At 53.0% G+C, this 22468-nt stretch overlaps 1 protein-coding gene across 1 annotated transcript; it reads right to left on the reverse strand.

Annotated features, from left to right (window-relative positions):
- Positions 1 to 1032: 1032 nt before the first annotated feature.
- On the reverse strand, positions 1033 to 22196 carry SEPTIN8 (septin 8). Its single transcript, XM_042983714.1, has 10 exons — positions 22078 to 22196; positions 10279 to 10399; positions 9140 to 9335; positions 8643 to 8829; positions 7956 to 8117; positions 7275 to 7371; positions 6910 to 7078; positions 6555 to 6687; positions 6270 to 6460; positions 1033 to 3748 (listed from the first exon to the last, which is right to left on the reverse strand). Exons 1-10 carry the CDS (start codon positions 22105 to 22107, stop codon positions 3745 to 3747), a joined length of 1290 nt encoding a protein of 429 aa, XP_042839648.1. The 5' UTR covers positions 22108 to 22196; the 3' UTR covers positions 1033 to 3744.
- Positions 22197 to 22468: the final 272 nt, after the last annotated feature.

A 22468-nucleotide genomic window follows, 5' to 3' on the forward strand; every position in this document is an offset into this window, starting at 1 on the left:
TGAGCGAGCTGTACAATGCTGTTCCCTCTACCAATGTCACCTTTGTCTCCTCTGGTTTCCTGGAGGGTCTTTGTCCTTCAAAGCTCGGTGAAGACTTTGCTTCCCTGCTAGCTGACTCCCCACAGGGAGAGCTGAGCTGAACGTTCATTAGGGGTGTCTGCACACAAGTCTCCCCGGTGTGCTGTCACCTCCCTGACCTGAGTCTCCCTCTCCTTGTTTTGGTCTTCCCAGTGATGAACCTAGTGCCCACTAGAGAAAGCTCCTCTGCAAATGAATCCACAAGCTTGTCATCGCTTCCCTCCACCACTGGTCTGCCCTTTCTCAGCCAAATATCCACCTACCAGGGCATCCCACCTCTACCAAACCATCTCAGGTCCACCAACCCACACTTTTGTGTGTCAAACTGCACACTTCAATTGTGGCTACATTTTCACTATAAGTCCATCATCCCACTGGGTTGCCAAGTAGCAACTGTAGCTCAGGAATCAAGGGTACAGGCTACCAATAATCAAATCTCAATTCCACCAGTTAACTAGCTGTGTGACCCTGGGTAATTACTCTACCTCTCTGCCTTACCTATAAAATGGGGGGGAAATCGTACCTGATCTTGGGATTATTATGAATATTAGAGGAATTAATGCACGTAATGCAATTCAGAACAATGCCTGACACACCATAAGCACTCAGATGTTAGTTGTCCCATGTCAAGCCTCTTCCACAAGGATGTAAACTCTTAAAAGGCAGCCCTTCCCTTCTCTCGTGGCCTGCACCCACTCACACACGCTGAAGATTGATGGACCATAGGCTCTCTCCTAACTATGACTCTTTCCTCCATCCCACACCCATTCCAGAGCTTTTCACAGATGCCCACAGCAGGAGTCACTATTGAAACACAACTCCTATAGAAGCTGGCCAACCCCACAAAGTTCACAGAAAAGACAAGCTGTGTTTTACCACAGTCGTAGCAGATTAATAGGCTAGGAAACATGTTAAATCAGAAAAGCTACTGCCCAAAAAAGACACCACAAAAACTCAAAATAAATGCAAAATTTAATGGGGAAAAAAAAAGAGTACAAAGTGAATGGAAAGGAACAAAAACAGTCAATGTATGAAGGAGTAAATGAATTAACAGGTGAAGCAGTTTTAGAAAAGCATGTTAACGTAACAGACGAGCAAGCCACACTTCCCTTGGGCCTCTTATCCAGTAATATGAGCCCCACTTAACGAGCACCCACACACAGACACATGGAAACATATATGCAGTCAGTCTGCACAATTACAAACCACCTCAATTCGGGTTACCCATCACCAGGGTAACCATTCATGCCGGTTCGCCTGAGACCGTTCCAGCTTACACCTGTTGATCTGGCATGATTATTAACAGGACCTGCTTTCACTCTGAAAAGTCTCAGTTTGGACAATAAATTACATGATTCTACCCAAAACCAACGTAGCTCATGAGAGACATGATCATAAATGCCAGCATGACCCCACTGACAGTCCTAATAATGCCAAAAGATTCTGAAAAGAAGAGGCAAATCAGATCCTGCCTACAAGGGTCACATCCCTCACGGGGTAGCTTGTTAAATAACGGCACGTTTTAAGCTCATTTTGTGCATCAAGGATTAATTTGGTCTCAGCTGAAGATGATAAACTTACAAACACAAATAGCCCAGGGAGAGAAGGGTGGCAAGGCTCACTAGAGCCGATGGTACCTGTGGAAGCAGCTCAGACCCCAGAAAGTGTAAGAGTGACAGGTCTCCCGAGAGATGCTGGGAAGCCCTGCACCCATAGGAAGGTAACCAGCCACAGTTCCGACCTTCCAGTATGCCCGAGCTGCAGCCCATAGGCTGTGGTGAATGGGTGGCAGGAGCTGTCCACTCCAGAGTCCCCAAATCGGCCCGTGAACCAGGAATCTCTGTTTCTTATATAACCAGCGAATCCTCTGGGTCACTGAGCCTCATCTTCAGAAATACATTAGCTGACAGAAGCGATCTTACAGGTCATGCCTCAGCCAAAATGAATACATTCTCACACATATAATCCCCCTAAAGTCAAGCCACCGACAGTCCACATGTGCCTTAGGTATACGCTGATTTGCCTTTTGAATGCCCACACTGAAGCCCCTTACAATCTGGATCCACCCCTGGTCGCGGCATGACACTTTGAGCAGTTGCACTCCGGACATCCGTAAGACCTTCTCTGCTCCTGGTGAGGAGGACAAGGCTGCCTTTTTCCTGCCGTGCCTCTGGGGACACACACACGGCTCGCCCCTCCTCCCCACTCTGAATGGAACCCCATCTCAGAAGGGCAGGACGAAGCCAGGACTTGGTCCCGGAAATCAGTAAAGCAGGCCAAGGCAGAAAAGGGGGAAACAGCGATGGGAAGGAGGACAGAGGACATGAAAAACAAACGACCAATCCGACAATAAATTAGCGCGACTTCCCAAGGCTTCCGACTAGGGAGTGCACTAGACTGTGAGCTGCCTGAGGGCAGGGCTGTGTGTTATTCTGAGTACACTGTATCTAGCACAGTGCTCCATCAACATTAAATGAAATCCTTTCATCTACTCATTTTTTATCTATTTCATCACACCATATTCTCAGCCCTGATACTCGCAGTGGCTCGCAGACCAACAGGAACATCAGAGAATCAATACTGCCAGTACTTCCTCACAATGATCCCCTGAAGAACGCAGTGGAGGTGGGAAAGCTCCTTGGCTGGTAGTGTTTTCTTAAATAGTCCACATACATCAGACACCTTCGTGTCTTTGCCTTGTGAGTCGGCCAGGAAAACAGAAAACAACGACCTTGAGATAAAAAAACGACCTTTTCCCGGCAGAGTACTCTTTGCATTAGGAATATGCAGGACTGGTTTGGGGGGGTCTTAGTTGGAGTCAAACACTTAACACACACGTGGAGTGGTCCCTGTGTATGGGTAGCACCTGTGGAGCACACAGACAACGGCTTTGGGCTGCTGTTCCATTTACGTCCACATTTAAAACACTGCATGTGGTCTCCTTCGTGTCCCACTTTCATCCATAAAGAAATTCCAAACACTGTCATCACAGGATGTTTATTACCCACCTCTCCCTAAATATTATAGGGATACTTTATACATAAGAAAGGTTTAGAGATATTTTTAGTTTTTAAAAAATGAGGGAATCTGGGTTACTTATGAAAATAACGGGAGAGGATATTATTTGTCTTTACGCTTGTGCCAAAATAAAAATTTAGAAGTATCTTAAAAGTTATTATTGAAATTAAGCTCTAGGTTAGAAAAATTAAACTGAGGGGGAATCGAGCGAATTTTGCAGCATGTATACCAGACCACGCGGCCACACCTAGGGCACCGCGTGAGTTGCCATCTTGACGCTGAACAATTAGGCCGAGCATCGCCGGCTGGGGCCTTCGCTAGAACAGCACATAACTGCTCCGTCAAGGAATAGTGACACTGTAAATGGAAGACCAGCCACTGGCTCTGAAAAAAATAAACCTTGTCAGTTTTGGATTCCAGCATTCATGGCTTTGACGTGTTTGCATAGAGAGGGTGGCCCACCAGGCCCAGGGCAGCCTGGGGGTGGGGGTAGGGGACAAAGCAAGGCTGTAAACACTGGAGTCTGTACCGGCTCCCAGTCCGTCCTCACACCATGTTATGGGAGAAGAAGGGTCACAAGGTGTAACTCAAGCAACTTAACACATGAAAGTCTAAAGTCCGCTCTTGACATGTAAGTCTGTGCGTGCGTTAACTGAAAAATAAAAATAAAACAAACAAAACAAAAACAGACACATTAAAAGATACGCAGACGACCAAATCAAACAGAAACAAAAGAAAGCAAGTTGGCTGCTGGGAAAGGGCAGTCAGTTTGGCATTTGTGGCGAGCAAAGCAGAGAATTTGCTTTAGTTTGTGGCATTCCAGGCTGAGGGTCAAGATCTGATTGGGAAGTAATTTTGCAAAAATGGATTAAAATCTAAAGACCAAGTATAACCAATCAAAGCAATCCAACTCAGTGGTCATGAAAAACCACCCCCCCCCCAAAAGCGCTCCTCACATACCCCATTCCCCTGACCAGGACAGGAGGAAGGGGCACTCCGGGCCACCTCACCTACCCAACTCCTGGCCTCACAAGGCCAGCATGGGAGGAGAGGTCTCTTCCGGAGGCCAAACTGACTGAAGCTTTCTGGCATGTCCAGCAAGCAGAAAAGACCTGTTTCCCAGACCCAGGCCACACTGGGAAGGCAGGGAGACCCGACACCACAGATGAACTCTCACCCCGAGAGCTGTGCTGCTGCCCTTGCAGCCAGCCTGCACCCCACCTCCTGGCCCTGACCTGGCCACACATCCGTGTCTTCAGTGTCTGAGTAGTTTCTCCATAGTTTATCTCCTAGGAGATTCTGCCTGTCTTTTCTGAAACAAGATGGCCCAGACCAAGCTGGCAGGGAGCAGGGCACAGTCTCTTTAGATGCCAACACCTGCGATGTAGACCCACACGCCCCTTTCCAGGAGAAACTGGATTCTTAGCCACTAGCTTGAAACCCACAGAGATTCCAATTCACAGAGCCTCAAGGCTCACCAAGCCAAGAGCTGGACATGAGGCTGGGGCTGGAAGCAAACGCAAAGCAGAGAGCAAATTCACATGGCTGAGGGAAATGTGGGGCTAGGGTCCTCCCTGGGGACAGGCAGGGGGTCATCTCTGCCAACAGTGCCAGCAGATGGGGTGGGACACACCAGAAAGCAGGACGAGGGAGACTATAGAAAGGAGGGGGGGGGGGGGGGGAGGGTCTGTCCCAAAGCAGAGGACAGGCCTTAGGAATAAGAACTAGCATTCATTCCTAAATGCCTGGCTTTGTCCCCCTCATCTCTCCCAGGAAGCAGCTCAAGAAGGTTTTTTTCCTCAGATGTCTCTGTGCTTATGTGCCCTGGGGGCTGTGTGTGTTGGATGACAAGTGCCTGAGTCTGTGCATATGACAGGGCTGGAGTGAGAGTAAGACTGTGTGCATGGGTGTATGTGTGCTAGGGAATGGCAATACTAGGGGCGGGGAGAGTGCTGATGCCACAAGCAGCGTCCCAGAGCCACGGCTGGCTACCCACTGCATGGCCTTAACCACAAGCCTCCACTGCCACCAGGGAAAGAAGGGCTTGAACACACACATTCCCAAACATTCCAAGAAGACATGAATGTCCAAGAAACTCGAGAATGAGGACAAAAATGGAATCATCTGCTTAGTTCCTCAGCTGATAAGCGAAAGATGGTATCTGACCCAGGCCAGGGGCAGGGAGAAGCAGGGATGGATGAGATCCCACAGCGTGATGAGGTACGGGACACTGAATGAAGTAGTGTGGAGGAGGGAGACCCCCTAGGAACCAGGGCATCTGGACTCTGGCTGAGAGTGTGGAAAGAGGCTTTGAAAAAGGCTGAGGAGAAATGACTCGGAGTTGCCCCCACCTGGCTAAGAGGTTCACTGCACTGCGGGAGGCTGGAAGCCTCCTGTCCTCTCTCTTCCAACTCTAACTTCTACTTGAAGGGCAGCTCCTCTCTGGAGCAGGACTCCCAGAGCCCCTTCAGGGAGCTGGTGTCCTTCCTTCCACCAGGCAGTGAGCAGAGTGCCCGGGGGGCCAGTGCTGCCTGGGCTCAAGCATCCACCTGCCAACCAATGTAGGTCCCACATCCACTGTAGAGACTAAGGGGGATGCACCACGCTGCCCAAGCAAAAACCACAGGAGATTTTGGAATCTGAAAATGCAGACATTCACGGGTCCTGCCCCTCTCTGGGCTTGAAAGGCCTTCCCTGAGACCTCTATACCCTTTTAGGCCTGTGTGGCCTGGACTTCACCATCCCAGCTCTGAGGGGGCGGCAGGAGGGGGGGAGAGAGAGAGAGAGAGAGAGAGAGAGAGAGAGAGAGAGAGAGAGAGAGGGAGAAAGAGAGAGGGAGACAGGAAGAAAGAAACAGAGACAGAGACTGAGACAGAGCCAGGAAAGAGAGAGACAGAGAGGAATAGAGAATCGGGGGGGGGGGGTAACAAGGGGTTACCTGTGCAAGACAGAGCATGCACAAATACCCAGTATCCTGAGATATCAAGCTCACCAGTGAGAAGAAAAGAAAGGAGGGCAAGAATGAAGTGGGAAAGCAGGTGGGACTGAGAGCCAAATGGTGACTAGGCAGAGCATGGGCGAGAACCAAAGTAGACTCAAGGAGCCAAGAGTAGGACAGAGTGGGTGCCCAGGAGGGAGCAAGAGCCAGCGTGGGCAGGAGGCCCACCACCTACTTCTTCTTGTCCTTGTCCTTCCTCAGAGGCTGCTGCGAGGTGGCGTGCAAGGCCTGGGACTGCAGGGCCTCCACCGCGGCCTTTCTGCGGTTGAAGGCGCTAGTCTCCTCCTCCAGCTCCCTGCGCTTCTCCTCCACCTTGCGCTTCTCCTCCTGGTGGACCCGCTTGAGGTGCTCAAACTTCTCGTGCAGCTGGGAGCAGAGAAGGAACAGGGGCTTCCTGTGAGCCTGGCCAGGCCCCGCCCTCCCTCACCTGGCCTCTCCCAGACCTGGAGCCCACACGTACCTCCCTCTCCTTCTCCTTCAGCTCCAGCTCTGTCTCCTTCACTTTGTTGACGAACATCTGCCTCATCTCTTCCTCCTTCCTCTGCAGCTCACTCAGGAACTCCTTGCGCTTGGCCTCATAAGTCTCCTGCAGACTGTGGAGACACACAGACAAGAGGCCAAGGGTGGGATTGCAGCGGGACAGGATGGGAGAAGGGGGATCACGTGGGCACAGGAGGGGTGTGGGGGTGCCGGGGTCCCCACGCCCCTCCCCCTGGCTCATGAGACACCCCCCTGCCCCCACCAGGCACAGCTGCCAGCATGGCAAATCTGGCCGTGGCTGTGGAGATGGGCTCACGCCCCACGCAGGATGTCACCTGAAGGGCTGGCTGTCACCATCGCTGTCCTGGAAGCCCATCTCCTCCAGCTTGCAGCGCCGGTATAGCTCGTAGTGCCGACTGTGGGTCTGTTCTCGGAGGTCCTCCATGTTCACTCTGATCAACATCTCCCGGAGCTTCACAAAGTCACAGTGGTTCTCATTCTCCACTGAAAGCATAGGGCCCGTGGGGCATCAGGTGAGCACACACACAGGTGGGCACAGGGAGGAAAGGACACAGGAACAGCAGTCAAGTGTTCCAGGCCGACTCCATTGGCAGCACAGGCACTGGACAAAGGGAGGACACAGACCAGGAGACTGAGTTTAGGCCCACCACCTGGGGACGTGCTCCCTCTAGTCACTTACCCTGCACCACTCCCCATGGGTACTGCCGTGCTCGGACCAGCTTGTTCCCCACCTTCACCTCCTCAGTGCTGCCTACCACAGCGAAGGGCAAGTGCGCCTGGAAAGGAGCCCAAGTATGGGTGAGCATTGGGTGGACAGACTAATGGACAGACTCTCCCTCACTATCCTGGACCCCAGGGAAGGGATGCCACACCTGAACAAGGCATGGCCAGATGCTTGCTTCCTGGCTCTCTTTTGGAGAAGTATCCTAAGGCCTCCAAATAGGAGAGCAGGCTGAACCTGCACCCCCATCTTCCTCACATTTGAGGGGTTCTTTCAGACCTTGGGCTCCCTAGGGGCCATTAGAAGCTCCCTCACAGGACCTGCAAACCTGGCTTTCCTCCACGTTCCCAAGCTCTGGCATCTTACCTGCTTACTCCTACAGGTTTCAGTTCCTGCCCTGCATCCTTATCTTGTGAAACTTAAGCATGGGAAAGGCCCAGCACCAGCCCAATACCCAATTCCTCCCATCTCCTGGCCGTAGGTCGTAGGACTGGCTGGCTTCCAGATGCCCACCCACCCGTCTTTCCTGAATCCTGGAAATCCTGGGGAATCCTGGGGGAGCCAGAGTCTCTGGGGCTGCCACAGATCTATGCTGGCTCCAAGCCCCCTCTGGCCCTGAGGCCAGTGCCCAATGCTCACGTTCATGACTGCGTTAATCTCGGCAACAGCCTCATCATCAGTGGGAAACTGGTAGATCTGAACCCCATTGCTGACCAGCTCGCCCATGATCTTGATCTTGAACTTGTGGAGCTCACTCTTGGAGATGGTGTCAGCCTTGGCAATGATGGGAATAATGTTCACCTGCCAGGATGAGGGGTGAGGGGCAGCAGGTTAGTTCTCCCTGACTGTGGACAGCCCTGCCCAGACCACATCCCCAGGCAGAAAGGCAGGAGGCCAGAGACATGGAGCTGCTCCCATGGGCAGCCCTAGCCTGAACCCAGCCACCTGGGGCCTTTCTAATGGGTGGTACCAATTGACTATGGGGCTTCTTACATCCCTGGTTCCCTCAAACCACCATCTAGCCCTAAAAACTAGTCCTCTGGGCAAACCCAGCTTTTGTTTTTAAATAAGAAATAATTCAGCTAGAAGAAAGGGGCTCAGGACCAGACTAAGGAGACAGAGCTCTACAGAAAGAACCCAGAGTGATGAGGGCCCACTGGAGCAGTAGGGAAAAGGCAAGAGAAAACAGGACCAAGCCCAGGAGCTATCTGCAGGCCCCTAAGCAGCAGAGCCCCTGAGGACCACAGTAGACAGTCGCACTGCAGCCCCCAACTCAGCGGAGGACCATGAAGCCCACGGAACAAGTTTGGGGGGCAGGGTATGTACCTTGCTGTCTAGTTTCTTCATGGTCACCAGATCCAGGGACTTGAGGGAGTGCCCAGTGGGCGTGATAAAGTAGAGGCAGACGTGGACCCTCGTGTCGTGGTAGTCGAAGAGTGAGCGGCGGATCTTCAGCTCCTCCTGCAGGTAGTTTTCAAACTGCGCGTCGATGTAGTCAACTATGGGCCTGTAACTAGAGACAGCTCCATCACTCCTGAGGCAGGCACTGAGCCGCAGGGCGAGGGCCGCCCCCAACCTGCTCTCTGTAGGGACAAGCGGCTTCAGTCTGGGGTTCCCTGTCTGGGTATAGGTGGCTGACCCTGTCTCCTAACCTCCAAAGGGGTCCTTGAGACCTCTGGCCCCCCATAGAGTGGAGGGCTTGCCGATTAGTGTGGGAGCAACTAGGAATTAAGGGTGCTTGGGCAGAGCGTTAGAACCGAGCCCACCATGGGGGGAGGGGGGCAGGGATGAGAGTAGGCGGGGCTGCCCTTCCCGCCTCTTGCCTCTCATCCTTATTGATCTGATCCCCGAAGCCCACAGCATCCACGATGGTCAGCTTGAGGTGCACGTTGCTCTCTTGGAGGTCGTAGGTCTGGGGCCGCAGGCGCACACACTCCTCATGATGACTGGCTTCCTCTGTCTCGAAGGTCGTGTTGAAGAGCGTATTCATCAGCGTGGACTTGCCAATGCCAGTCTCCCCTGGGGAGCAAGGAATGGAGGAGATGTCAAAGTTTAGAAACAGGACTGTCCCTGGTTGCTGGCTAGGATGGGTGGGGCCTGGGCACCTCAGCCTCCACACAGAAGAGAAGGGCAGGCCTCCAACTCCATCCCTCGCTGTCCCCATCCCCAGGAGCCACCCCTTCTTGGTGGCCTCAAAAACGTGTGGAAGAAAAAGCCAAAAGGCTGACTTGGACATAAGCCATGGCTATGTGGGATGTGAGAAATGTTTCCTCAGGGTGTGGGGAAGAGGCAGAGCCAGGCAGCTGTGGGATCCACTGGACATTAGCCTCTGCTAGCCTCAATGGGACCCATCACCTGCTCTGCACACCATCGTTCCTGGGCTGGGGCTGGTCATGAGCCAGGGTCTAAAGCCATCAGTGGCCTCCTGTTCCAGCTAGCTATCCGGTTCAGGACAGGCTGCTTCCCGAGGGGAACCCACAGCCCAGCAGATGCCAGGGCTTAGGCACCTGCGGAGGGTGTGGCAGAGCTCTTTGTACCGTTGGCCTTGAGAGCCATGGAACCTCCCAGAGCCTCCCTGTTTGGGGCTGTATTTGTTCAGATGCGTGCTGGAGCTCTCGCATGGTATTATAATAGGACAGTCTTGTTTACCATAGTGTTCTTAACACACAGTAGGAACAAGAGTGAATGTTTTAAAAATAAACACACAAATCTAAACCTCTGTGATAAACACTCTCAGTTTACAAAGCACTTTCACAGCCCTGATCTTGTTCACTCTTCGAGGCAACTGGAATCAGGCCCCCAATATCTGTTCTTGACCCTGGCAGAGACACCAATCAGTGCCTCGCCATGACCCTCAAAGTGTCTCTCTGCCTAGGAGGTCCCTTGTAGCTCAACAAGTGGACAGGGCACAGAGCTCCATCCCCTGTCTGAGGCTGCCCCCTGGCCAGACTATGACACGTACCCACGCAGAGGATATTAAAGCTGAAGCCCTGTGTGACTGACTTGCTGACGAGCTGGTCCGGGAGACTATCGAAGCCCACATGGCCACCAAGGGAGAGGCTCCGGGGCTCTGGCTCTGCATTCTGCCAAGAGAGAAATAGGGCAAAGCAGTGAGCCCACCGGGGAAGAGGGACCATGTGGGGAGAGGCTAAACCCCAGTGACATGCACCACCCTGCCCTTGCCAGAGTTCTCAGCAAATCTCAGGACACAGTGTGAGTCTGCCAGAGCTCCAACTCCAGGACAAATTTCCACACAGGAAGCCCAATGTGCCTCAGGGCGCCTGATCCTGTCCTAGAAAAGGGCTTTCACTCATGGCTCTTCTCTACCTGGGCTGGCAAGCGATACCTGGGCCTGGGGCATCTCCTGGCACAGATGGCCCAGGGAACTATCTATCCTGGTTGCCATCCCTGAGGGTTCACCTGTCCTCCTGCCCAGGAAGAGGCCCCAAATGGTTCTCCCATCTTAAATAAAGATTTCAAGAGGCCAAGGTTGGATAGTGTGTATGTTCCTATAGCCCCCTCTCAGACCTCACAGACACTCCTACTGAAGCAGGATTCAAGCAGAGGCAGACCTGGTCTGACCCCCTCACACCTGTTCTCCATCAGGGGGCCCTCCCTCATTGGGCTGGGCTCACAATCCTCCATGTGCACCCCTTGTTCGTCATATACCCAAGCATGGAGTGCACAAATGGGCCCCGCTAAAGGGGCTGGTGCTCCCTCACACCCACCACTGGGTCTCAGGGCTAGTGTCTGAGGCATTGTGACTGAGGCTTCATCCCTCCTGCCTCAGCAATGTTCTCTAGGGATTTCTAGGCTCTGGCTCATACCACCGTCCCACACCCATTCCAGCCCTGGTTGTTTAGACAAAGGATTCTGGATGAGAATATGGAGGTCTGGCCTCAGGAGAGAGGCAGGCAGCAGGTCCCGAGTGAGCTAGGGCCACTGGAGCTGGCCCACAGCACTATAAAAAGAAACCAGCAAGACCCGAAGCAGAGGGTCAAAGTCAGACTCCAATTTGTGCGGATAGTTTCTCTGCTTCCCTGGGAATGGGGATAAAATGCTGTCCTCCGAAGGAAGGTTCCCAGGCTCAGCCTTCCCTGGTTTGGCCCTCTTAGGGGGCTGGCACCAAACAGCTCCAAGTTGGGCAGAAACACGTCTCCTCCATTCTTGAACCCCTCTGCCCTGACTGCCCATTAGAAAGAACAAAGACAGGGAAGGGCAGTGAGTGTGAATACCATCCTGCCATCCTGCCCACAGCTCCAGAGGGGAGGAAACAGGCCCAAATGGAGGCAGCCCTAGGAGCTACTGATCAGTAGACAGTGTGTGGCTACCAAACAGTGGATACGCTGGGTGCCTACCCTCCTGCACAGTGATCTCCTCAGCACCTGAGCACATTCTGACTTCTTCGTAGCTGCAGCCTGTTGACTTAGCCTGAACCCCTCCAACCATTCTTTCCTCCCCACCAGAGCCCCTGGCACACAAACTCCACCCTCTCTCCTTGACTAATAATGTTCCCCCCGCATCCCCACCCCTGCTCAGTCACTTTAGCCTTTTATCAATGACAGCCAAGTGTGTGCCATGGCAGCCTAGACTCCACATGGACCTTCTGAGCAGTGGTACTATCTCCTCAAACAAGTTGAGGTTACCCCTAAATCTGCTCTCTGATAACGCTCTCTGTGCAAAGCCTCTGCTCTTACAGCTGACCCTTTCTCCATATCCCCTGTCCCCAGGGAATCGTATCACAACCTCCCCACTCAAGCCCAGGTTGGCCCCAGGGCTGCAAACATAAACCAACAAAGAGGCCCCAAAGGGAGCTTCCTCTCACTGGTGCCCACATCAGAAACAGTTAATGGAGCATAGAATGTGCTGGGTCAGGTCCAAACCCCACACACATGGCATCCTAGGCCCTCACGGTCTGAGGCCTTCCTCACAGGCTCGGCCAGGTTACCTCTGAATTTGTTCTTCTAACAGAGTCTGCTTCTCAGGGCTCCAGAACTCACTCTCCCTTTTCCCCGGCACCTGCTCTGTCCTGGCTCTATACACCTACATTCCAGACCCCTCACTTGGCTGTGACCCCATTTCCATGCACTATTAGTCGTCCTTTCTTTATGCATCCCGGTTCTCCAATTCTTCCATAAGCTCCCTGAGGTTGGCTGCAGGCAGGGGGAGGTCAGGCTTTCCACTCTTCCCACCCTCCCACCACGATGCCCAACATGCTAGACAATGCTGCCATTTATAAACTACTGAACACTGTCTTCAACTGCTGTGGCATCAGGGGCATCTGCCCACCTCACACAGAGCTTCATTATTTAGTCTCGGTTCCACCTGCTCGTGGCAGCTTAAGGATCAAATGGGGGACAGAACAGGGAGTCTAGAGCATTTCTCTTTGCAGGCGAAACAGAAAATCTCCAAAATTTAAGGCGTGCTGTGCTTGCAGAGAAGGCTATGTGTTTATTCATCCTCTTCTTCCAAGGGTGACACAATCAGGACGCAATCCAACATCCTGTAGCCTGCCGCCAAAACCCATCCCGTCAGCTGTGTCTGGGAACCACACGCGCGCGCACACCCGGCCACAGAGTCCTTGCACAGAGACAGAGGCCATCCTGGTTCTGCATTTCCCCCACTTCCTCACAGTTCCAGGCTTCAAAGGCTCAGAGCAGCACTCAGATGGGGGCTCTTGGAGAAGTCCACCTATCCTCACTCACCTGGCCCTGGCTGCCTTCAGTCACACAACACTGCTCCCTCTGGAGAAGTGTGTGGAGTACAGGGAGGTGCTCATCCCCAGATTGCTGTCCAGGCTGCACTCTGTCACTCCAGGGACCACAGGGCTGAGGCAATCAATGCCTGCTCAAGAGCCTCAGGGACCATGGGACTATTGATCTCTAGGGCATGTGTGCACACACGCATGCATACACACAGAGGAGTGGCCTCTGGTCCTGAGGAGGGCAGATTGCTGTTCCTCCGTCTCAGGAGACAGATCTGACTTCCTGACTCTACCGAGGTGTGACTCTCACTAATGTCAGCCTCTGATCCTACATGTGGCATCAACAACATGTGATCCAAGGTGTGCTGCTCACTACAAAGTGCCTGGACCAGGTGTCTTTGCTGACCCAGCCTAGGAGGAGCCAGCAGCCCCCAAAGCATCATCAGCATGTCTCAGTTAATACAAATCAGAAAGAAACTGCAGATCTCCCAATGGCTGCCTGATGACCCTACAAATGCCCTGCAATTTGCAGCTAAGACCTCAGCTCCAACTCTAAAGGTAGGTCCTAATAGTCCTGAGCCAATCATCAGCACGATCCCATGACTGGCTCCAGTACAATCAGGTGACCCAGGATGAACTTTTATGATCATCTTATAACCATTAGGGGGGCTGGAATAACACTAAAGCCCACTCAGAGGACAGCAGCACCAAGAAAATCACAAAAAACAGAAAGCCAGCATCTGCTCTACCTCTGAGCTTTTCCCTTTGCCCCCTGCCATATCTCCCCTTTACTGCTTCAGCTAATTGAGTGGGCCCATCCAGTCCTTGCAAATGAGGACATCTTGACTGCTAGGGTTTCCAAAGTGAGACTCAGAATGCAAAGGAACAGAGAAAAAGCAAGGAGCGTAAGGAAGGGAAGGAAAAAGTGTAGAAAGTAAAACGTCTCAGTGTTTACAACCAAAGGAATGAATGAATGCCAGATGATGACACAACACCTCACTGAGGACCACCCTGTGTGAACTAAGCCAAATGGTTTACGGTCTCCTACATGGCCCTTCCCCACCCTGTGTGGCTGACACCACTATAATTCCCATTTTACAGGTAAGGAAACTGAGGTGCACAGACACCAGAAAACGAGTCAGAGCAGAGCCAGGATTTGAGAGTAGCCAAGCCCTTGCCCTAAACCACCGTACTACACTACCTCCCCTATTCTTACAAGGCCCCCGGACTCCTTCATTCAGTCGCTCAGCACATACGCGCCAGTCCTGCCTGCCAGGTGTGCCAGGCCCTGGGATGGCTGCCAAGGAAAAAATGAGGACACCAGATCCCAGACCTCAGGGGCTCAATCTGACGCAGTTTAAACTCAAAGGGCTACAGAGGCCAGGCAGGTAATGTAAATGAGTGAAGAGGAAAAAGTACAGGAATAACAACAATGGTACTAACAGTTGTCGAGAGCTTACCACGTATGACTCTGAATGTCATCTGGCCCACACATCAGCCCTATGAGGTAGGCTGTAATATCACCTCCATCAGACAGATGAGACAATGGAGGCTCCAAGAGATGAAGTCATTTGCCCATGACCACAGTGCTCAGGAGGGTGAAGCCAGGATCTGCACGGAGACAGTATGACTGCAAAACCCACGCTTCTAGCCACATCACTCCGTGGCCTGCTGGCTGAAAGACCTGCTGACTTGGCTGAGTGTGGGGTCCCTCAGGGAGAGGTTAGGAGCGCCAGGGAACTGCAGAGCCTGTGCTCAGTCCACAATGGCCGTGGTTCTGCAACTCCAGCCAACTGTGGGAACGCAGGCCCAGTGCTGCCAAATCTTAACGATTTTTCCAGAGAATCCACAAATCTAGATTTTTACGTGCAACGCCCTAATTCTGAAAGGTTGGCAACCAACACAACCCAAGCACACCACTGGGGCCCAACACAACCTGTCTGAGGGGTGTACCTGGTCCGTGGCCTGACAGTCTGCAACGCCAAGTCTGGTAGGAGAGTGAGGTAGAAGGACAACACACTCGTGTCTCCATTCTTGGGGCACGGAGACCCACAGGAAAGAGCTCCGCAGGAGAAAGCTCTGCAGGAGAGAGCTCCGCAGGAGAGAGCTCCGCCGGAGGGGCCTTCGGCTGGACAACTCACCTCCCTGGCCTGCTGGCTCAGGGGGCTTCAACTATCCTCAAAGCTCCAGAACAGAGTTGGCAGCTCTGAGCCCTACATACACAATGGGAAACTCCACAGGACCATTATCCCCTCTCTAATCACTAACAAGCTTTTGGCTCCTGAGCCAGGCCCCAGGCTTCTGTGTCATCATTTCTTTGGCACATCAAAGACAACAACCAAAATAATAACTGCTCAGGCCGGCTGCATTCCTCCATGCCCAACCGTCCAGAACAAAGTAGAGAATGGCATTTTGTTATACAGCCCAGTGGATAACTAGGACGTCATCTTCCTGACCAGGAAACGCTCGCTCCGAGCTTTCTGGAGCAGCCCTAAATGCCAGCCAAAAGGAGATACTTCTTTCACCATGAAGAGAGGTGGGTTTGAGGGAGAAACCATGTCTGATGGCTTGCCCACACAAAAACAGGATTTTATCCAGAAGAAATTGGAAATCTGCTGAATGTGTGAACTAACATAGCCAAAGAAGCTGTGAGTGGATAAAGAACCCTGAGATCAAACCTCCCAAACTAGGCTGGTCTTTGGGATGGGAAGAGAAACGGTAGCCCACTGGAAGTGTACCTGACTCCTGAATCCTGAACAAAGAAGAGCTCCCCATCCTAGGGCTTCCACAGAGTTCTCTGGTGCCTCGGTCTTCGTACAGTTTTCTCCCCCAGGCTCCTGGGCCTAGAACCCACTGGCCTGAGCACCCTGCTAGGCAAACAGGAAGCCCACTTGCCAGGAGAGCTCCAGCCCTAGGGAAGCCCTATTAATTGTTGAGCAATGGACCCACGAGTCATTGCGCCACTGGGAGCCTTCCCCACCCATGTTCCTGGCACAGACTATCCAATCCACAGCTCTAGCTACTCTAAGCAGCCTGGGCCTTAAATAGCCAGAGCAGAGGCTGCTGGCCAGAACCCGTGGTCATAGCACAACTGTCCTTGAGTCTGAGAGGAATCCTAGGAATTTTCCCAGGAAAGGCTTAGGCTCATATCCCAGGATTCCACAGCAAGCCTCTAAGCCCAGGTCAAAGGTTACGGGAAATAACCAAAGGGATGTGTGCAGGAGGGCAGGGGGTAGGAATGTTGCTATCCTGGGCCAGAAGGGAAGGATAGAGGCAAGATACACCTATCCATAATCAAGGGAATACCTAGGAACAAAAGCATCTCTCTCCTAACAGAGAAAAAAAACCTGGGGAGGAGAGGTGCCTGGGTGGCTCAGTCAGTCATTAAGACTGACTCTTAATTTCAGCTCAGGTCATGATCCCCGGGTCATGGGATCAAGCCCTACATCAGGCTCTGTGCTGAGTGTGGAGACTGCTTGGGATTCTCTCTCTCTCTCTCTCTCTCTCTCTCTCTCTCTCTCTCTTTCTCTCTCTCTCTCTTCACCTCTGCCCCTCCCTGCTCATGCATTCTCTCTCTCAAAATAGATAAATAAACATTTAAAAAGAAAAAAAACCTGGGAGAAGACATGAGCATAGACCAAGCAGCACGGTGGCAATAACAGCACCAAGGTAGGTAGGCCCCAGGAGGAGGCCACCGTCACTCTCAAAAGGCCAGTCACCCCCTCCTGCATCCTGGGAAGTGAAGGGACTTTGGGTGCAAAACTACTCCCAGGAGCCTAAGGCCACCCCTATACTCCATTCTCTCAGCTTCCCTGTCTCACTAACAGGCACTTTACTCCCTCTTCATGCAAATAGAAAGCCAGGGCCACTGCTTAGTAATATGGGATAATTTGTTCCCTACTTCTCATGACAAAATCAGATTTCCAAGAAGCCATAAGAAGTTACCAACTTCTGGGCCCAGCCAGCTTGCTCCAAGCCTAGGACACATACCTGCTTAGACTGTGTTGTGCTATCTGAGAAGGAGGGGTCCATCCCACCATGGAGCAGATAGGAGAGACACTCTGGGCCTCAGAAGCTACTGGAAACTCATGAGTTCATACTGTCCCACTTGGCTCAGGGACTCCAGCAACAGCTCCCACTGCTTTGCAGTTGGGAAGCCATAACTGATCTGGACATCACTGGAAGGAAACAGACTATGTTCCCAAGTGAATGAGACCCCACCCTTAGAAGGGGGAATGGGGACAGCAAACATGACCCTCCCCTCTCCAATCCCAGGATGGATGCTGGTGCTGGGAAGGGGCAGAGAAATGCAAGGGCACCAACAATGGCCAGTGGATACTCAGGGCTGCAGTATTATAATTGTCTGTCACTTGCTCCATTCATGCCAGCACCAGGTTAAGTATCAGGGTTGCACCCTGGCCCCACAACCAGGTCTGGAAAGTGGACTTGAGTCCATACCCAATGGTCCTTCTGAACCCCAGGCCCCAGGGAGCCCAGACCTAGGAGGCCCCTCAAAGAATAGTTTGAAACTATGATCTGAAATAGACCCTAATTCCCTCCTCCCCTGGTTCTATCCCTCTAATGTGTCCTCCAGCATAGGGGCCACGAACTGCCTGGAAGCCATGTGTTCTAAGGACGAGAATATCTAATTGCCTCAAGACCACCCAGGGCAATTAAAGTGAAGTTACAGGGTAGTGCCTGGGTGACTCAGTGGGCTAAGCATCTGACTCTTGATTTTGGTTCAGGTCATGATCTCATCATTCATGAGATCGAGTCCCACATCAGGCTCCATGCTGACAGTGTGGAGCCTGCTTGGGATTCTCTCTCCCTCTCTCTGCCCCTCCCCTGCTCATGCTCTCCCTCTCTCAAAAAAACAAACAAAACAAAACAAAACAGATTAAAAATAAATAAATAAATAAATAAATAAATAAATAAATAAAATCAGATATCTTTAAAAAAAAAAAGTGAAGTTACAGCCAAGACGTCCCTTGCCCTGTTCTCCACCTCCTCTTCCCAACCATGGTTCCTCATGTGAGTCCTGAGGATACAGATGGTCCCAGCAAAGAACACTCCAGCTCTATCATGATGGCAAACTGCCCTTAGAAAATATCCTTTCCCCATGTGCCTGTGTCTCCCTCCTGACCTACACAGCTTCACATCGGGTTGTCTGGCAAAGCTTGAGCCTTGCGAGCCACGCCTGGGGATCTCAAGACCCGTGTTGGAAGCACAGGGGCAGGAAGGCTGCAGAGGCTGCAGGGGACACACGGAGGCCAGTTAGCCCTCAGGCCCTTTGCTCTGTCATCCTGCAGTTGCTCTCTTCCAGTAGCTGGACCCGAGCCACAGAGACATTCATGGTAGTTAATGCCCCAGTACGCACCTCCACCTAACCCATCTTAGGGCCCCAAATTCAGAGGGCTTTACCTTCTCTGTCATCTCAAGGGTTACTTGGGTGCTGGGATTGGGTCTCAGGTCCAAACTTGCCAATGGCCAGAGACTGCCATCCTCACCCAACCACAGGCTGCTGGTATCAACAACCTGATGGGCACAAAACATCCAGAGCCCTCTATGCCACCCAAAGCTTTTCACAAAAGTCAGGCCCTGGGTCAGGGCCTCCATCCATTTTCTCATCTTGTTGGCACTATAATTAGGTTCCTTCTTGCCACCTTCTCTGTTCAGAGCTTAGTCAGTCCCTTATCATGTGCTCCCTTGCATCACCAGTGCCTTCCCACCAGCCTCCCTGCTCTGACCCATTCCAAACAAGATCCCAGGCAGACCTTCCTAGAGTTGACATCCATAGCAAGGCCCGCTGCCCATGAGGGTGGTGGGACAGAGCTGCAGCCTTGCAGGTGGTGTTCACTGATGATCTCTCGACACCACCAGGGCACTGAGAGCTTCGCAGACGTTCCTTGCTGTGCTCTCATTTCTCTCTCAGAATGGCTCAGCAAGGAGGTTCCTGGCCATTTTTACAGGACAGGGAGATAACAGTCCATGACAAAGCCCTACTGCGTGAGAGGGTTGCCTCCCACACCCCTTCCCACCAGCTTTTGATTCAGGGAGGGAAGAGGCACTCCTTGGATAGCCTGCTTCTTGGAGAAGTGTCAAGATTACAGGGGTGACAACGGAAGTGACAGATGGTGCTGGGGATAAAGCAGAGATGGCAGGGGGGGGGGCGGTTGGGGGGGGATGACTGGCTGGGAGGAATGCCAGGCATGAGGCTGCCATGCTCACGCTTCTTCCCTCTCCCCCTCATAGCTCCGCCTTCCCCCAGCTCTAAAGCCTCCCTTGCCCTGGAGTTTCAGCCCTGCCCCATGAGATTCTGACAGAAGGAACACAGGAGATGGCCATGGGTGCAGGAAAGTCTGGAACCCATTAAGGAGTCTGGGACCTAGGAAGGAGGAGGAGCAGAACAAGAGTGGACAGGAGTTGGGCTGCTCAAGGACAGCAAGAGGCAACAGAAACTCCCCAGAGCGTTGTCCCAGACATACACGCCCAGGAGATGTCAACCCTAACCCCGTGGTTGACCTAGGGTTGAGCAGGGCCTAGACAAGATGTAAAGGCTACTGATCCTGTTTATATCATGCTATGTGGGCAATAGGAACCCAGCACATAATGACCTTGAAGTACAAACTCCGTATGCTCATCTAAGCTCCAGAACGGGACAGTTCCCAGGCCCTCCAGGGCTGGGCTGACCACCAAGCCAGCCTGGGGTGGGGGCTGGGAGGCAGTGTAGACCTGCCAAAGCTCAATCAAATCATAACCTCATGGTCAATGCTTAACACCAAAATCAACCCTGCGGCTGGGAGACATCTAAACAGATCTCCAAACATGCCACAGACTGCAATTAACCTTCCACAAACTCTTTGAAGAATATTAGTATGGTTGGGTCCATTTTATAGCAAGATAGAGAAAGAAATGATTTTCCCAGGATGACAAGCCAGGAGAGCAGAATGGAGTCCAGACTCTGAAATTCAGGCCAAACCCCACCCAAGGTCTCCACCCAAATTCAACCCCATACAAGTCCTCCCAGGAGGCTGCCGGCTCAGAGCATGGAGGGTGTGGAAGGCGTCCACCCAGCCAGCTTAACCTGACATAGTCACCAAGGCTCCTGGACAGCCATACATACCTGAGTCAGTCCTGTCTCTGTGCCTTGGCCCACCATGGAGATAATACCCGAAATCCTCACAGAAATGCCAGCATGGGAATCTGAGGGAAAGGCCTTTTCCACTCCACCTCCTGGAAGTGCAATCAACCCCCTCAGCTCAATTCTGAGGACAATCTCTGGGTGTGCAGTGACAGGAGCCCTAGGGAGGGGACCATGGAATGGAGCAAACTCATTTTCTGCTGCCTTCCTATACAGAGGACCAGTTTCTACCTCCACATGGACACTAGGTATCATGTGTCATTTATTATGTCCTTATCACATGCCAGACCTTGCTCTACATACTTCACCAGGATTCTCTCGCTGAATCTGCCCAATAACCCAAGGAGGAAGGTAATATTTTCATCCCATTATATAGATGAGAACACTGAGGGGTTAAATAATTTTCTCAAGGTCACATGGCCAATAAGTAGTAGACTAAGATTCATATCAGACAGTCTGATTCTAGTTACTCTGCATACCGCTCCCACCAGCAAGACCAACTGTTAGGGTAACCTCTGACCACAGACAAGACTCAGACATAACTTTCTGGTCAGCTGGACACAGAAAATGTACACAGACACACATGCACAGATGCACAAACACTGCCAGATCTCTTGGCCTCCAGCTCATCAGCAGGTCTCTTAGGATTCAGAGACGGCCCTCCTTGGGTACATAAATTCCAATTTATAGTGCAGGGGTGAGGTAAACCTCTGATTCCACTCCTCCTGTATTTAAACTTACTTAACTGACACAGCGCCCCTTCCTCAATGGGAATAAAACACCTCAGTCTAGAATTATGAAACCAAGAGCTCCTGCTTCAGTTATGCATATTTCCAAAGTAGACCAACAAATGTATTTTCAGATTAAAGGGAAAATTTACATACACTAATTCAGATGACAGTATTTATAGCATTAATTACATAAGTCCTGACTCCCTTATTTAGCCCCAGAACCAATTCCTTATCGGTCACATATTCAACATTTCCCCCTCCCCCCCAACAGCCCTGGGCCCTCCCTCCCCCTTCCCGCCGACCAGGGCCTCACATGCTGGCAAGAGGACACAGCTTCCTTCACTGTCACAGCCCAGCCTTTCAGACACACCCAGATCCAGCCTCAGACACCATAGGACAGGCAGACACAATCCCCAAAAGGCTCCCCTCCCCCAGGTGAATTATAAACACCTTTAGAAAGTTGACTATTGGTGGGCTCAGCCCTAGAGAGACCCCTGCAGGGACCACCCGAACAGAGAGCCCTGCAGAACGCCTTCCGACTGGGGCCCAAACAAACATCCACTGGGCTGTATCCAGAATCGCTGGTTCCTGGGGGAATGGCTGCCTCAGACCGGACCACTGAGGTGGGACCTGCCTGGAATCGCACCCGGGATCTGAGCGCTTAGGCGGGGAGTGGGGATGGGAGAGGAGTGGAGGGGGAAGGCAAAGAAGGCCCAAGGTCTTCGGGATCCAAGTCTGCAACTCATTGGAAAGACTCCCTAGGATCCTTTGGGGTTTCATCTTCACAGGCTGTGCCCATCCAACAGCACCTGCGCGGCTAGGAATCTCCCCCCCCCCCCAATCAGTGCAGAAACACCCCGGGAGATGTGGGGGTCCGGAGGATCCTGGATCCCCCCCCGCCCCCCTCCCCGGCCTCCGCGGCTCCTGGGCCCCCAGTCTGTCCTCGCACCTGGTCCGAACCAGGCAGGTATTTATTTGCTCCTTCCCGCGAAGGGGGTCTGTCCCTCGTGCGCCCAAAGTGGACGCCCCCTCCCGACGCCCCGGGACCCCGCGCTAGCGCCGCGAAGAGCTCGTTCGGGTGTCCCCGAGCTGACAGCCCGCCCGGCGCCCCCCGCCAGCTGCAGGGCGGCCCCTTCCCAGCGCCCCGCGCCTCTCGCGCGCGCCGCGGCCCGGCAGGGCCCTCACCGAGAAGCGCTCTAGGTCAGTGGCCGCCATGGCTATCTCCGCACCGGGCGGGCGGGCCGGGTCGAGCACCCGGGCCGCGACGGGGACCAGCCGGCTGCGGGACGCGCTCCGCCCGGGCGGCTGCGGCTGAATGGATCCAATATGGCCACTTCCTGGAAACTCCCCTTGGCGGCGGCGGCGGGAGAAGTCGCGGAGCCGCCCCCGCCCCCGCCCGCGGGACCGGCCTCCCCGCCCGGCCCCGCCACGAGCGCAGCCCGAGCCCCACTTGGACGGCCGGGGGTCTCCGCGGCGAGGCGGGAGGTGCAAGCTGCGAGGGCTGCTGGGACTTGTAGTCCGCGAGTTGGGGGTCCGGGAGGGCAGTGCCTGGGGGGCCAGGGGCCGGTGCGCGTGT

The sequence above is a fragment of the Panthera tigris genome, chromosome A1 (genome assembly GCF_018350195.1).
Source record: "Panthera tigris isolate Pti1 chromosome A1, P.tigris_Pti1_mat1.1, whole genome shotgun sequence".
In the NCBI taxonomy this organism is placed as follows: domain Eukaryota; kingdom Metazoa; phylum Chordata; class Mammalia; order Carnivora; family Felidae; genus Panthera; species Panthera tigris.

Bases quoted from the DNA above. Each gene is read 5' to 3' on its own strand.
- SEPTIN8 (XM_042983714.1), bottom strand. From the start codon at position 22,107: ATGGCGGCCACTGACCTAGAGCGCTTCTCG. The intron at 7,079-7,274 runs GTAAGTGACTAG...CTATGCTTTCAG, and splicing joins CCCATGGGGAGTGGTGCAGG to TGGAGAATGAGAACCACTGT. The intron at 6,688-6,909 runs GTGACATCCTGC...GTGTCTCCACAG, and splicing joins GGTGACAGCCAGCCCTTCAG to TCTGCAGGAGACTTATGAGG.